A 12403-nucleotide genomic window follows, 5' to 3' on the forward strand; every position below is an offset into this window, starting at 1 on the left:
ACGGTTGACCCTATGAATGTTTTAGCACTTGATCTAAACACACGTTTTTCTAGCTTCTCGATGGCAGGTGATGGTTTGATGGCAACTGGGTTGGGTGGAGGGGGTGTTGCCGGGTTAGTGGGGAGTTCATCAGCCAGGGTGGTGGGCATGGGATCTGTAATCAGGCTCTAATCAAAAAAAAAAAAAAGAGCCTCACCCTGGCATTCAAGGCCCTCTACCCAACTTTCAAGCCCAATCTCCCAGCTTTCCCAAACCCATACAGCAGGGGTTGGCACACTGCATCCTGCGGGCCAAATCCAGCCCATCATCTGTTTTTGAACAGCCTGCAGGCTAAGAATGCTTTTTACATTTTTAAATGGCTGGGAAATAAGCAAAAGCAGGTACTATTTCATGACACAAGAAAATCATATGAAATTCAAATTTCAGGGTCAACAAATAAAGTTGTGGTTGGAACATGGCCGCGCTCGTTCATTGATATATTGTCCAGGGCTGCTTCGGAGCTGCAACGGCAGGGCTGAGTAGTTACAACAGAGGCTATGTGGCCGGCAAAGCCAAAAATATTGACCATCTGGTCCTTCACAGAAAAAATTTGCTAACTCCTGATACATAGTACCTTCTATCCCAAGCAAATCAGTCAGCCATGTGGTCCCACTACTTGGCCTTTGCTTTCTCAGGTCCCTCTACCCTACATGCTGTCTCTCTGTCCCTCCTCTTGTCCACCTGCTGGAAAACTAGCCATCCTAAAAGATGGTTTCCAACCCCCCATGTGACCAGTGGGGCTGACCCATCCCCTCCTGGCTGGTGCCTTGGGCGTCCCTCCCTGCCCTCCCTCCCCCCATCTTAGTGGACCCTCCCGGGCAGGGACTCTGATTCATTTCTTTGTCTCCAGCGTTTGGCACAGTCTCTGGCTAAAGTTTGCTGAATTGCATGACTACCATCATGCTGTGTCGGTAAAACACTTCCAGGCTTCTTGGGTTTTTTCCTGACTCACCACGAAACCTGAAAACTAACCAGGAAGCATGAGGAGGGGTGCAGATCAGGTGTAGTGCAGAGGTCTGAGCTCGTGTGAGGGGTGCTGATGGTCCCAGGGGCTTCCCCCAAGGCAGAGTCACTCTGTGGCCACAGAGGAAAAAGCCAGGACCAGTGTGGAGCGGCACCTGGAGGACACAGCCTGACTCCACTGAGGAAGGACCTTACTTGGAATCAGAGGCAACTGACTTCCTGGGAGGGAGGGAGTTCCCCATCCTGAGAGGTAAGCAAGCAGAGTTTGGAGCAAGGATGTCATGGAGAAGATTCCTGCCCTGTTTTTGTGGGGGGGGGGGCAATGAGCTGGATGAGCCTCCAACTTGGGGCTCTGGGAAGCCTGGGATTCTCTTGGGGCAATGACCAGGCACTTGGGCACCACCAAGACCAAGTTCTGGGGGCTAGGGGAGGAGGCGGATGGAGAGCATTATCCCTGCCAGCTGCTGAAGACCCCCCTCACATCATGCCAGCCTGCCTCATCCCTGCTGCCGGAAGGCAGGGCGTGCCCGTGTCTCCAGGGTTTCCCAGAACCCGAGGCAGGGCCCTGGGACCCAGCAGCCAGGATGTCCCACGTGGAGCCCCATAGCTCATCACGAAGTCGATGATGTCAGGAACTTGAGGACCCCAGGCCACCATCCCTGCCGTCCCCTTGGCCCTGGAAATCCCCTAACTGTCGGCATTTATTTAGAGCTTGCTTCTCTTCCCGGAAAGGTCTGAGGTTCTTTAATGATAATTCGGCTTCACATTTGCAGGATGAGAAGCCTACAGCGCATTGTGGTTGAGAGTCTGGGCCTTGGAATCCACTGTGTGACCACTGGGGGCAAGTGACTTAACCTTCCCAGCAGCGCCACAAAGGACTCAAATTTCGAATCCGGCCCAGCAGTGCGGCGCGAGGGCCGCACAGTCTAGGCCTTGCTCCTGCCGCTTCCGGGCTGGGAGGTTATGAGCGTTTGCTTTCTCTGAGTCCTTGTTTCCCCAGGATGATGCAGTTAGGATCCCCTGGGAGGGAGGGCATGGGAATGCACGTGGAGGTGGGGCGTGGGGAGGGGTCTGCTGTCATCAGAAGGAGACCCTCCTTGCCCCCGTGGAGCCAGTGACAGGGCCGGCCTGTAATGTATCAGCCCTCAGTTTCGTGGCCTTTGAGACAAAAAAGCCAAGCGACCCTCTCCTTAAACATAGGAGACGGCTAAGGACAGATGCTTGGAAGGGCCCAGGATGTAAGGTGGGACCACCGGGGAGCAGACCCAAGGCTAGTCTGTCAGTTCTCTCCAACACTGTCCCACCTCCCAGCCTCCCTGTCACCTCTACCCAGACACGCTCCTTTCCTCTTTGGCTGGGAGGCCCTGCTGGGTGCTACGGTGGCACCAGTAGGGCCTTCCCATCAGGCAGACAAGGTCTCAAACCCCAGCTCTGCCACTTCTCACGGACTCAGTGTAGCCTCTCAGTTTTCCCATCTGTGAAATGGACTCAGAAAACTTTTTGGGAAAGTTGGTGCGAGAAGCAGAGAGGGTACCAGGCTCACAGTACAGCCCAACCCCACTCCCAAGTTGAAGACCCTCTGGTTTCCCTCCTGCCAGCTGGCCCTGGGGGTCCACCCCTTAATGAGAAGGGAGGACCCAGTCCAAGCAGATAAGCATGAAGACGCAGGACTGTCTGGATGTGAGAGGCCCTGGAATTCAGTGAGAGCTCCTGGATGCTGTGCCAATGTATCAAGGCAGAAGCAGTAGGGGAAATAACAACTACGGCTAACACTTAGTCCTTCCACAAATATTTCATTCCACACGCATTTATTGGGGGTCCACTTCAGTTGGACCAGTTGGGGACCGTTCTGATGAGTGCTGGGGGTATAGCACGGAGCTTGCATGAAAGCAGGGGCTGGCAGATAATAGGTAAATAAATATATAATATAATGTCAGGTGATAGCTATCCAAAGGGCCAGGAAGAAAACTAAAGCCAGGGGTGGGGTGTGGGGAGCGACAGGGGGCATGATATCTCAGAGAGGTGGTCAGACACCTGGACGCAGAGGTGGGTAAAGATTTGGGAGCCTCTCGCTCCAAGCAGAGGAAATGGCCAGGCCCTGGGGTAAGAGCGTGAGGGGCAGTTCAAAGAAAAGGCCAATAGGTCTGGGGTGGGGCGCTCGGGAGGGGAGAGGGAGGGAGATGAGATGAGGGGGGCCAGACTATGCAGGAGGGCCTTGAAGGCTGTGCTGAGGGCTGAGGGCTCTCGATTTTAGCTTTACGGAGCACTTCCTCTGGCCCTGTTCTAAGTTCCACCCATATTACCTCACTAATTCTCCCACCAGCCCTCCAGGGACTCTCCTTACCTTCTGATTACAGATGAGGAAACTGAGGCACTGAGAAGTAAAGTCACTTGCCAGGGGTCACCCAGCTGGTAAATGGGGAGCTGGGATTTGGACCCAGGCAGGCTTATCTGTCCTCATCCGAGAAACCAGCCAGGATGCTCCGAAGTGGACTCAAGCCCACGTTGGTCTGTGTTCTGGAGAGGAGCCACGTGGGGTTGGGAGAGGGTCCGAGCCTGGGGTCAGGTTCCACCCCGGTTCAGAGCCCCAAGAGAAAAAGACACCGTGGGCCGCCCCATGGGCTCCATCTGGCCATGGACAGCAGGGTTTAACTAGAAAATCAGAACCTGGAGAAGAGAATTGGAAAGCTCACACCACTGGGGATGCTGGATGTCTCTGAGCCTTGGTAAATGCAGTAGTGTTGCCTGCCCTTCCTCCTCGCGTCTGCCAGGCGAACTCCTCTTCATCCTTCCCGGGCCAGCTCAGTTGGGCCCTCCTCTGCAAAGGCTTTTCTGATTCTGCTGAGCAGATGGCCCCCTCCTCCAGCCCCACTTTACCCGCTTCCAGCTTTTAGACCTTTGAGTTTTGATTCTTCCTTTATGAGTCTGGCTCCCAGGCTTGGCCCAGCCCTGGGCGTGGCAGGGGCAGAAAGAGTGAGTGGGGAGGATGCAGCGTCATCTCTGGGCTAGCCTGCTGGCCTTGTCCTCCCAGAAGGGAACACGCTGACCACCGGGTGCCCACTGTCTCTCTCCTGTGCCCACGGCCATGCTCCCTTCCCCCGCTCCCTCCGGCTGACTGTCCTCCCCACAGGCCGACTTGGGGCCAGGTGCCATCAGTGACTACCTAGCCCCTTTTTCACATGGAGCGATGGGTCACCTGTGGAACCAGGGGATTCCTGCCGCTGCTGGAACAGGGCAGTGCAGGGGACTAGTGCTCCGGGCTGTGTCAGGAGCTTCTCCACTGACCTCTGACCCTGCAGCCAGGAGGGCCTCCTCCACACCTCCACATGTCTGTCTAAAATTCCCACAACAGACTCGAAATCACTATCCCCAAACCGTCCCGGGTCTCCCCCAGCTCTGTAGGCCAACCCAGCCACTCAGGCCAAAAGTCTGAGCCATCCTGGATGTCTCTTTTCCCTTCCTCCACATCTGATGGTTCTGCCTGACCCAAGCGCCCCACTCGCATCCTGAAATCCATCTGCTTTTCTCCATCCTTGCCCCCAACACCCTAGTGGAGTCCCAGTGTCTCTGGCCTCAAAGATGGCAGCCAGGTCTTCTCTGGCCTCCTCATGTCTACTCTGCCCCGCTTCAGGCCATTCTGCACACAGCAGCTGGGGAGGCTTTCATGTCACTGCCCTGCTTCGACCTGCAGTGGCTCCCACACTCCCCTGGCCCACGGGGCCCTCTATGAAGTGGCCACTGTGACCTTTTGCTCTTCTCTTGGACCATTCTCCTGCCTGTCCATCCAGCCCCAGCCATGCTGACCATCCTTCTGACCCTCCCGCTCTCCAAGCTCACTCCCACCTCAGCACCTTTTCCGTAGCTCCTCCCGTTCCCCGAAACTGCCGGTCAGGTCATTGCTCAGATGTCACCTCCTCCGAGGGGCCTTCCCTGACCACCTGACTACACGCGGCACCCTGTCATGCTCTGTCATGTGGCCCTGCTTTAATTCTCCATCTGACGGTGTGTGTGCCCCCCCCATGCCCCACCCCAGCCCCACGAGAGCAGGGACACGGCCATCCCAGCCCCTAGCACAGGGCTGGGTTCAAAGTCAGTGCTCCATACTGTTGGCAGAACAAGTCAAAGAACCAGATGGGGCTCGAATGCGCTTTGCTGCCATGCCAGGAATGTACAAAGGCTGGCACTCTTTGACCCAGAAATCTCACATCTAGGGTTTTACCCTAGGGAGGGCATGAGACAGATGTGCACAGAGTATGTTCCAGATGTTCACTGCAGTGTTGTCTGTCATCGTGAAGAACTGGCAACAACCTAGGTGTCCATCAGTAGGGGAATGGCTCAAATCAGGTACAGCACAGCCAGAGGGGGGAAGGTTGTGCAGCCACTAAACAGGAGATAGGTCTGTTTGCATTGTGTCACCAAGGGAAGGAAGCAGAGCCCAGTGCTGGAGACACATTTATTGTAAAGGAATCCCCCAGGGTTGGAGCTCTGGTTGCACTTAAACATCTGCCCTGACATTCTCGCAGTCCCTTGTCACTCCCCATTGCATGCTACCTTCTTGCCTCCATGCCTTTGCTTGTTTAATTCACAAAATGAGGGAAATGGATTGGGAGGGTGGGAGCTGCCAGGCTAATCCTACTCTGACCTTGACCTGTGAGAAAGCGAGGTCCAGGGAGGGAAGCACCTGGCCCAGGCTCACACAACCTGGGGGCACAGCCAGAACAGGGCCCAGGTCCCCGTCCCACCAAGCCCCACCTCCTGCTCTCAGCTGGTTCTGGGGGCACAGCCTGGTGCATCCTGAGCGTCACTGTGAGGCCCTTAAGGTAAGTCCCTTCTTTCAGAACCTCAGTTTCCTCATCTGTAAAATGGGCCTATATTCCCCCCACCTCCCTTACAAACTGTGGAGATGATAAAAGTTTGGATAAGAATGAGCATTACCCTTTATTGAGTGCTTAAGACTCACCCACCTGGTCCTGCCCTAAGGCCCTGATGCACCTTATCACATCTAATCCACACGACCACTCTATGAGGAAGGGCCAGGAGTAGCCCCATTCTGCCAACGAGACTCCCAGGGGTGTAGTAACTAGCTCAGTGTCACCCTTCTACTAAGCAGCAGAGTCTGGAAACCTAGGTGGTCAATTTCAGCCCCATCACACTATAACTAGAAAAGGACCACAGTGCCTATGTGCAAATGGGCCCCCATAGCTCCTGGAATCCTGGAACTCCCAGAACCCCTGGGGTCCCAGAGAGCTGGGGAAGTGGTGGTGGTGCAACTGGACCTGAACTCACCTGTTGACTTGTGGTCCAGGGGCCCGATCCACCACTCCTAGATGCCCCCCGCCCCACTGCAGCCTGCCCTCCACACCCACTGAGTCAGAGATCCAGGGAGCCTGGTGCCTGCAGCTGCCTGGGTAGGGCCTGACCTCCCTGTCATTAAGGCAGCGGGAGGCTGGGAGCTGGGATCTGTCATCCAAGGAGGGGTGGTGCAGGGTGACAGAGGAGGGCCAACTCTGTCAGGCTGGGCCAACCACGTCAGCAGCCACTGGCTGCTCTGGGAGCAGCTGGGCAGCAGTGGGTCGCTGGGAGGGGCCCAGGTGGGTATTTCCCTCCCTGCCACCCCTGGCTGGGTCCTCCTGCCAGCCTCCTGGCTTATCTCTCTCTGTCTCCCATCTCCCTCCTCATTTTTTAAAAAATTTTTTATTGACAGATACTCGATTTTTGTTTTTTTTTTTTTTTGGCTGCACCCCACGGTATGCAGCGTCTTAGTTTCCCCAACTGGGTATCGAACCTGTGCCCCTTACAGTGGAGCCGCGGAATCCTAACCACTGGACCACCAGGGAATTCCCCCATCTCTGTCCTCTTGATGTCCCCTCTGCCTCAGCCCCAGATCCATGTCTCCAAAAATCTGGTCACCAAGGCTCAGCTTCTAATGTTCCAGTGATTTTGCGGGGAACAGAAAGTTTTCTCCTGCTGTAAATGCAGAGAGTTAAGGAGCATCCTGGGAAGGGGTCTTTGCAGGGATACCCAGGCATCCATTGGAATGCAGGCCATTCTCTGGAATAGAGGGCTTCTGAGGCTGCTTGGAGCTCCCTGGACAAAACCCACACTCCCAGGCCTTCATTCCAGGGGCTCTTGCTCCAGCCCCAACTGGCTCATCTGCCCTGACATCCTCCCAGCTGTTTGTCATTCCCATTGCGTGCTGCCTTCCTGCCTCCATGCCTTTGCCTGTGCCATTCCCTCTGCCTGGGATGCCCGCGCCTACCCCCACTCATCCATCCAAATCCTGCTCTTCTCTCTCTGTCCTGTTCAGTTGCCTCCTCACCCAGGCAGCCTCCCCTGATTGGGCCCAAAAGACACACTCCCTCTCCTGCAAGCCCAGGGCCCTGTTCTATATTCTGGGTCTGATGTGGATTGAATTACTGCATCTTTGTCCTCCCCCAGCACCGCCACCACCAGCCCCGCCCCCAGCACCAAGGGTGTGACCTCTCTGGTGTCCTGGCCTGGTCTGGAGGCCACTCACAAGCCTCGAACAAGCCACTTCCCCTCTCTAAGCAGCCTTGCCCTCATCTGCAAAACAGGACAGGCAGGGTTTCTGCCAGAGGGGTCACTGAGGAGTGACTGAGACCATGTGGGAAATGCTCGGAATGGTGCCCGGCTTTGGTGACCGCTTAGTGAGCGGTACCCGGCGTTATCATAGCTGTTCCTGCAGAGGCCACGTGTCCCTCTCCCCTGGGGACCTGACAGCCTCCCCAGTCCAGTCCTGCCCGAGCGTCCACCCTCTTACACAGTAGCCAGAGAGGCCTTTCTAAAGAACAACCAGGAATGTGTCACTCCCGTGGGTCATCCCCTGGTCAAACCTGAGAACCATACCCCCGTGAGACCCTGCCCGACCCGCCGCTGCTTCTCTCCACGGTTCCGTCTCTCTGCGCCACCTGTGCCGTGACCGCAGCTCCAACCACCCAGAACTTATTTGGGGGTCACTGAACGCCCCAAGTACCCTCTCAATTCGAAGCTTCTGCACAGGCCACTCCCTCCACCTGGCACACTCCCTCCTTTGTCACCTGGCTAGCTCCTACTCATCATAAGGCCCCAGCTTAGGGGCCCATTCCTCTAGGAAGCCCTCACTGACCACCTCCCCCATCCAGGTGAGCCAGCCCTTCTTTATGCTCCCACAGCACTTACCACACACACTGCGCTGCACTCACCTGTTTACCTGTGAGCTCCAAGAGACCAGACACTGCCACTTGCTCCCCACTGCAAACCCAGCACCTGGCACGGTGTCTGGCGCCGAGTAGATGTTCCAGAAAAATTTTTAGTGTCTGACTGAATGGATGGATGAGTCAATTTCTGCATCCCCCACACCGCAGGAAATGTCTGTAGAACAGATTTGAGTGGGAGGTTCCAGCAAAGCCTGGGAGAAGCCCCTGGGGTTTGGGCGCTGGGCAGTGAACAGAGCGGACCCCGCATGCCCTCCCACGGGTGGGTCAGCCTCCCCCCTTCCCACAGATGCCTGGGCCCCAGAGCCAGCTTCCAGATGCTTAGCCCAGGCTCAGCCTTACCTCTTAGCTCTTCCATCTGCAAAGCGGGGCCAGATCCCCACAGCCAGCATCGCGGGCAGCCAGGCCAATCGTCCCCGGCGTCTTCCTATTTTAGACATCTCGCTGCCTCGGTCCCTTCTAATGTTTCCAGCCAGGCTGCGGGGGGAGGAAAAAGAGGTTACTGCTACTTTAAATGTACTGTATGAAGGCGAGGGCTGGAAAGGGGCCTGCTTGCAGGAATACCCAGTCAGCTAGTTGGAAAAGCCGCCAGATGGAATACAAAAGGAGAAACCCAGACGCTCATGGAGACAGCCTCGGTTCATAAATCAGGCGGGGCCAGGGGCTGGGGGCGCACACGCCATGGAGCCCGACTCCCTCCTGGACCAAGACGACTCCTTCGGTAAGACAAGCGCCGGCAAAGTGGCAGAGTTGGGGATTCAGCCGCTGCTCAGGCAGACTTTTCTCTGTTGGCTGCAGGAATCCGAGTTAAAGCGGGGAGGAAGATGGGCACTGCCTGGTCTTGGGACCTGGGGGTCATGGGTGCCGGGAATTTTGGCACAGAGTTGAAGGGTTCCAGGAGCGGGGCCTGGGGCAGCCCCTTGGAACGGGCATTGGCAGGGTTGGGGGAGGGAGAGGGAGTTTCGGCGGCTTCTGTTTTGCTCCTGGACGGAAGAAGGAAAGGAAGGAAGTTTGCAGCCCCCCTGCCTGTCTGCCTCACTCGCTGTCCCCAGGCCTGCCGGGTGCGGGTGCTGCGGGGAGTTTAATTAGTGAGATCCTGCAGATAAATATAGATGGACCAGGCAACAGGAGCGCAGTCTGGAATTAAAGCCCGGCTGTAAGCACTCCTCGCTTTGCAGGGCCCCAGGAGCTGCCACCGGGGAGCTGCCCCTGACTCAGGCTCCCTGCAAACGCCGGGCAGATTGTTAGGGAAAAGTTGCCTGGGACAGAGCAACTTGTCTGGAGCCCAGGGCAGGGACTTGTAAGGCTCGGAATGGCTCGGCCAGGGCGGTTTCTGCAGGCTTGGGGCTCCAGGGGTACAGGGAACTAAGACCCCATTGCTCAGCCCGGCCAGGCTGTGCACCTTTGGCTAGGACGCCTGGGGCGCTCTGGCCATCTCTGTGTTGTGCAAAGGAGAGAGGCAGGAGGGCAGGAGGGACTGAGGTGGGGGGCCCTGGGGGGCCAGCAGGTTTTAGGGCTCAGTAGGGAGAGGGCCCTTTTGGCCTCAGAGAGGAGCGCTAGTCAAGGGAGGCCTCACCCCAGCTTGGATCCGCCTTTTGGGGGCCCAGACCCTCCTGGGACCATGGTCCCTGCTAAGAAAACTGTTTTCTTCTCCCTCTGGACCCCCAAGCCCCACCGCAGCCAGGCCTGGCCGCTGGGCACAGATTCAAGGCCAAATTACCTCCCTCCTGCCAGCTTCAGCTCTTTCCAGGGAGAGGGGCCCTTTGCCACGTTTGGAGCTGCACCCCTCGGGGGAGCTTGGCAGCCCGCTGGCCTGGCGTCTTTGGGCGGTCAGGTGGCCAGTGGACGCACGCCGAGTGACCCCCACGTGCCAGGCTCTGTGTCAGGGTCAGGGATGCTGGAATAAAGAACTCAAGCCTAAAAAACAGTTTGTGTTTAGTGAATGTTGGGAGGAAAGAGAGAGGGAGAGGGGAGAAAAGGGAGACGGAGGCCCTGGCCCTGGAAGAGCTCCCAGCCTCCAATGGGAGACAGACAAATGATACTGGGTTCAGAGTGATGAGTTCCTCGGGGGGAGGTGGGGGCAGACCGTCTGGGGTGTGCGACAGGCCCGCTGGTCTCCAGAGATGTTCACCTGAAGCTTGGCACGGGGATGCTACCCCACGGAGGGCACAGACCCTTGTCTGGGGGACCAACCCAGAGCCAAGCAAGGCTCCAAATCCCTTGGGGCTCCATCTCCCCACCTGGAACCCAGTGGTCTCTCGGGAACCCACAATCCCGACCTGCTGTCCCCTGGGTTTGCTAGTGGCAGCCTTGGGGCAGGGTAAGCCCAGGGGCCCTGGAAACGGAGGCTGCTTGCACCCTAACTGAAGGGCCCATGCACCATCAGATCCTTGTCTTCCCCTGTGGCTGGCCTTCTGGAAGCTGGTCAGGCAGTGAGGAGCCTGGAAACTGAGAGGAAGAGGACAAGGGACAGGAGAGGGTTCCTTAGGAAAGGGGCAGGCAGGAATGGAGGGGAGCCCAGGAAGTCCTTGGGAATGTCCCCACGCTGAAGGGGCCATCCTGGCCAGGGAAGCAAGGGACATCTGTGGCCTCAGAGTCACTTCCTCTCTAAGCCCAGGTCCTGCATTTATTCATCTAACAAATACTACTTTCAGGTCCTGGACTAAGTTTTGGGGTTGGAGAGGTAAGTCAAACCTTGTCTCTGCCTTTGTGACACTCCCAGGCTAGTCTGGGAGAGAGAGGTAAGTGCTCTCTGATGGGGAAGGCCAGGGTTCCCTGGAACCCCTAACCCCACACGTGGAGTCCAGGAAGGCTTCCCGGTGGAGGTGACTCCTCCACCGAAGAAGAGGATGACTCTCTCTTTTCTGAAACAATTTCTTCAGCTGGCTTCTGGGCTAGGCCACCCTCCTGATTTTCTCCCATCTGTTCTCAGTCTCTTTTTCTGGTTCCTTCTCTTGGACCCCTCCTGCTACCTGTTACCCACGTGGTCCTATCACCAAGGTCAGCATCTTCTGCCTCCCTCCGTGATCTGACTGTTCTGTCCTCACCCCCTCACTCTGTAGGCTCCAGCCACAGTGATCTGACCTTCCTCACACTCAGCAAGCTAGTTATCAGCCCAGGGCCTTCACACACGTGGTTTCCTTGCCTCTTCCTCTCAGTCTTCACTGAGCTAGTTCCTCCTCCTCCTCCCAGTCTCCACTGAAAGTCACTTCCTCAGAGGAGCTTTCCCTAGATCATGTTCCCCCGATCCATCAAATTAGATCCCACTCTTCTGCTCTCTCTTTTCCTTTATAGGACCTGTTCCTAGTTGCACTACACATTATGGTATGTGTATGTGTTTAACCTCTGTATCCCCCACTAATCTCTAAGCTCCCTGACAGCCGTTATCCTCAGAGCATAGCTCTCTGCCTGGCCTGTAGTAAGCATCCAACAAATACTTGTGAATGAGTGAGTGGACGATTCGGTTGGCCTAGCCAAAGAGGTGAGGAAAGGCATTCCAGGCAGAGAGAACAGCAGGTGCAAAGGCACGCAGGCTGGAGAAACTTCCAATGAGGGTGATGCTTCTGGTCAGGGGTTGGCAAGCTGAGCTCCTTAGGGAGCCCAGGAGCCTCTATGGGGACAGGGTTGGGAGAGGCACAGCTGGGGTTGGGGCTCTGGGCCCCCCTTCCCTGCTTCAAGCAGGGCAAGACTCCCTTCCGTCGGGTGGATATCCTGAGCTCTAATTCCATTCATCAGGTGCTCAGGGGCTGCAAGGAGTTTGGCTACGTCCCCAGCCACTGACACTGATGTTCTGGAGGCCTCCGGCACATTCAGGGCATCTCAGCAGACAGGGCTGAGTAGAGCCCCATAGGGGGTCCTGAGATGAGGGACCCTTAGAGCAAGGCCAGCGAGGGCTCAGACCACAGCTGGGGGGAGTGGCAAACACAGGAGCAGGGGTTTCTTTTACACAACATTCACAGGCAGGAAGGCAAGGAGGAGGGAGCTTGGAGACTGTGCACTAACCCTAGCAGAGCCCTTCGTGGAGGGGCTTCAGTTTCCCCATGTGTAAGTAAATTGGGGCGAGGGCCAGACAAGATCTGACTGACCCCCTCTGGCATGGGCCCTTCAGAGCTGCATGGAAAGGCCTGCCCAGAGAATCACTTCCTTCCTCTGTGCCTGTGATTGCTGAGGGAGGGGGCAAGATGATC

The 12403-nt window shown here is 56.7% G+C and overlaps 1 protein-coding gene across 1 annotated transcript in view; it reads left to right on the top strand.

Moving 5' to 3' along the window:
- Positions 1-8715: 8715 nt before the first annotated feature.
- Positions 8716-12403, top strand: part of LOC118896682 (DAB2 interacting protein) — a 193638-nt gene continuing 189950 nt past the window's right edge. The window contains exon 1 of the mRNA XM_036854839.1: positions 8716-8937. Coding sequence (XP_036710734.1) covers positions 8898-8937 — 40 coding nt within the window. The 5' untranslated portion in view covers positions 8716-8897. The remainder of the gene's footprint in view (positions 8938-12403) is intronic.

This window comes from Balaenoptera musculus, chromosome 6 (genome assembly GCF_009873245.2).
Source record: "Balaenoptera musculus isolate JJ_BM4_2016_0621 chromosome 6, mBalMus1.pri.v3, whole genome shotgun sequence".
Taxonomy (NCBI): domain Eukaryota; kingdom Metazoa; phylum Chordata; class Mammalia; order Artiodactyla; family Balaenopteridae; genus Balaenoptera; species Balaenoptera musculus.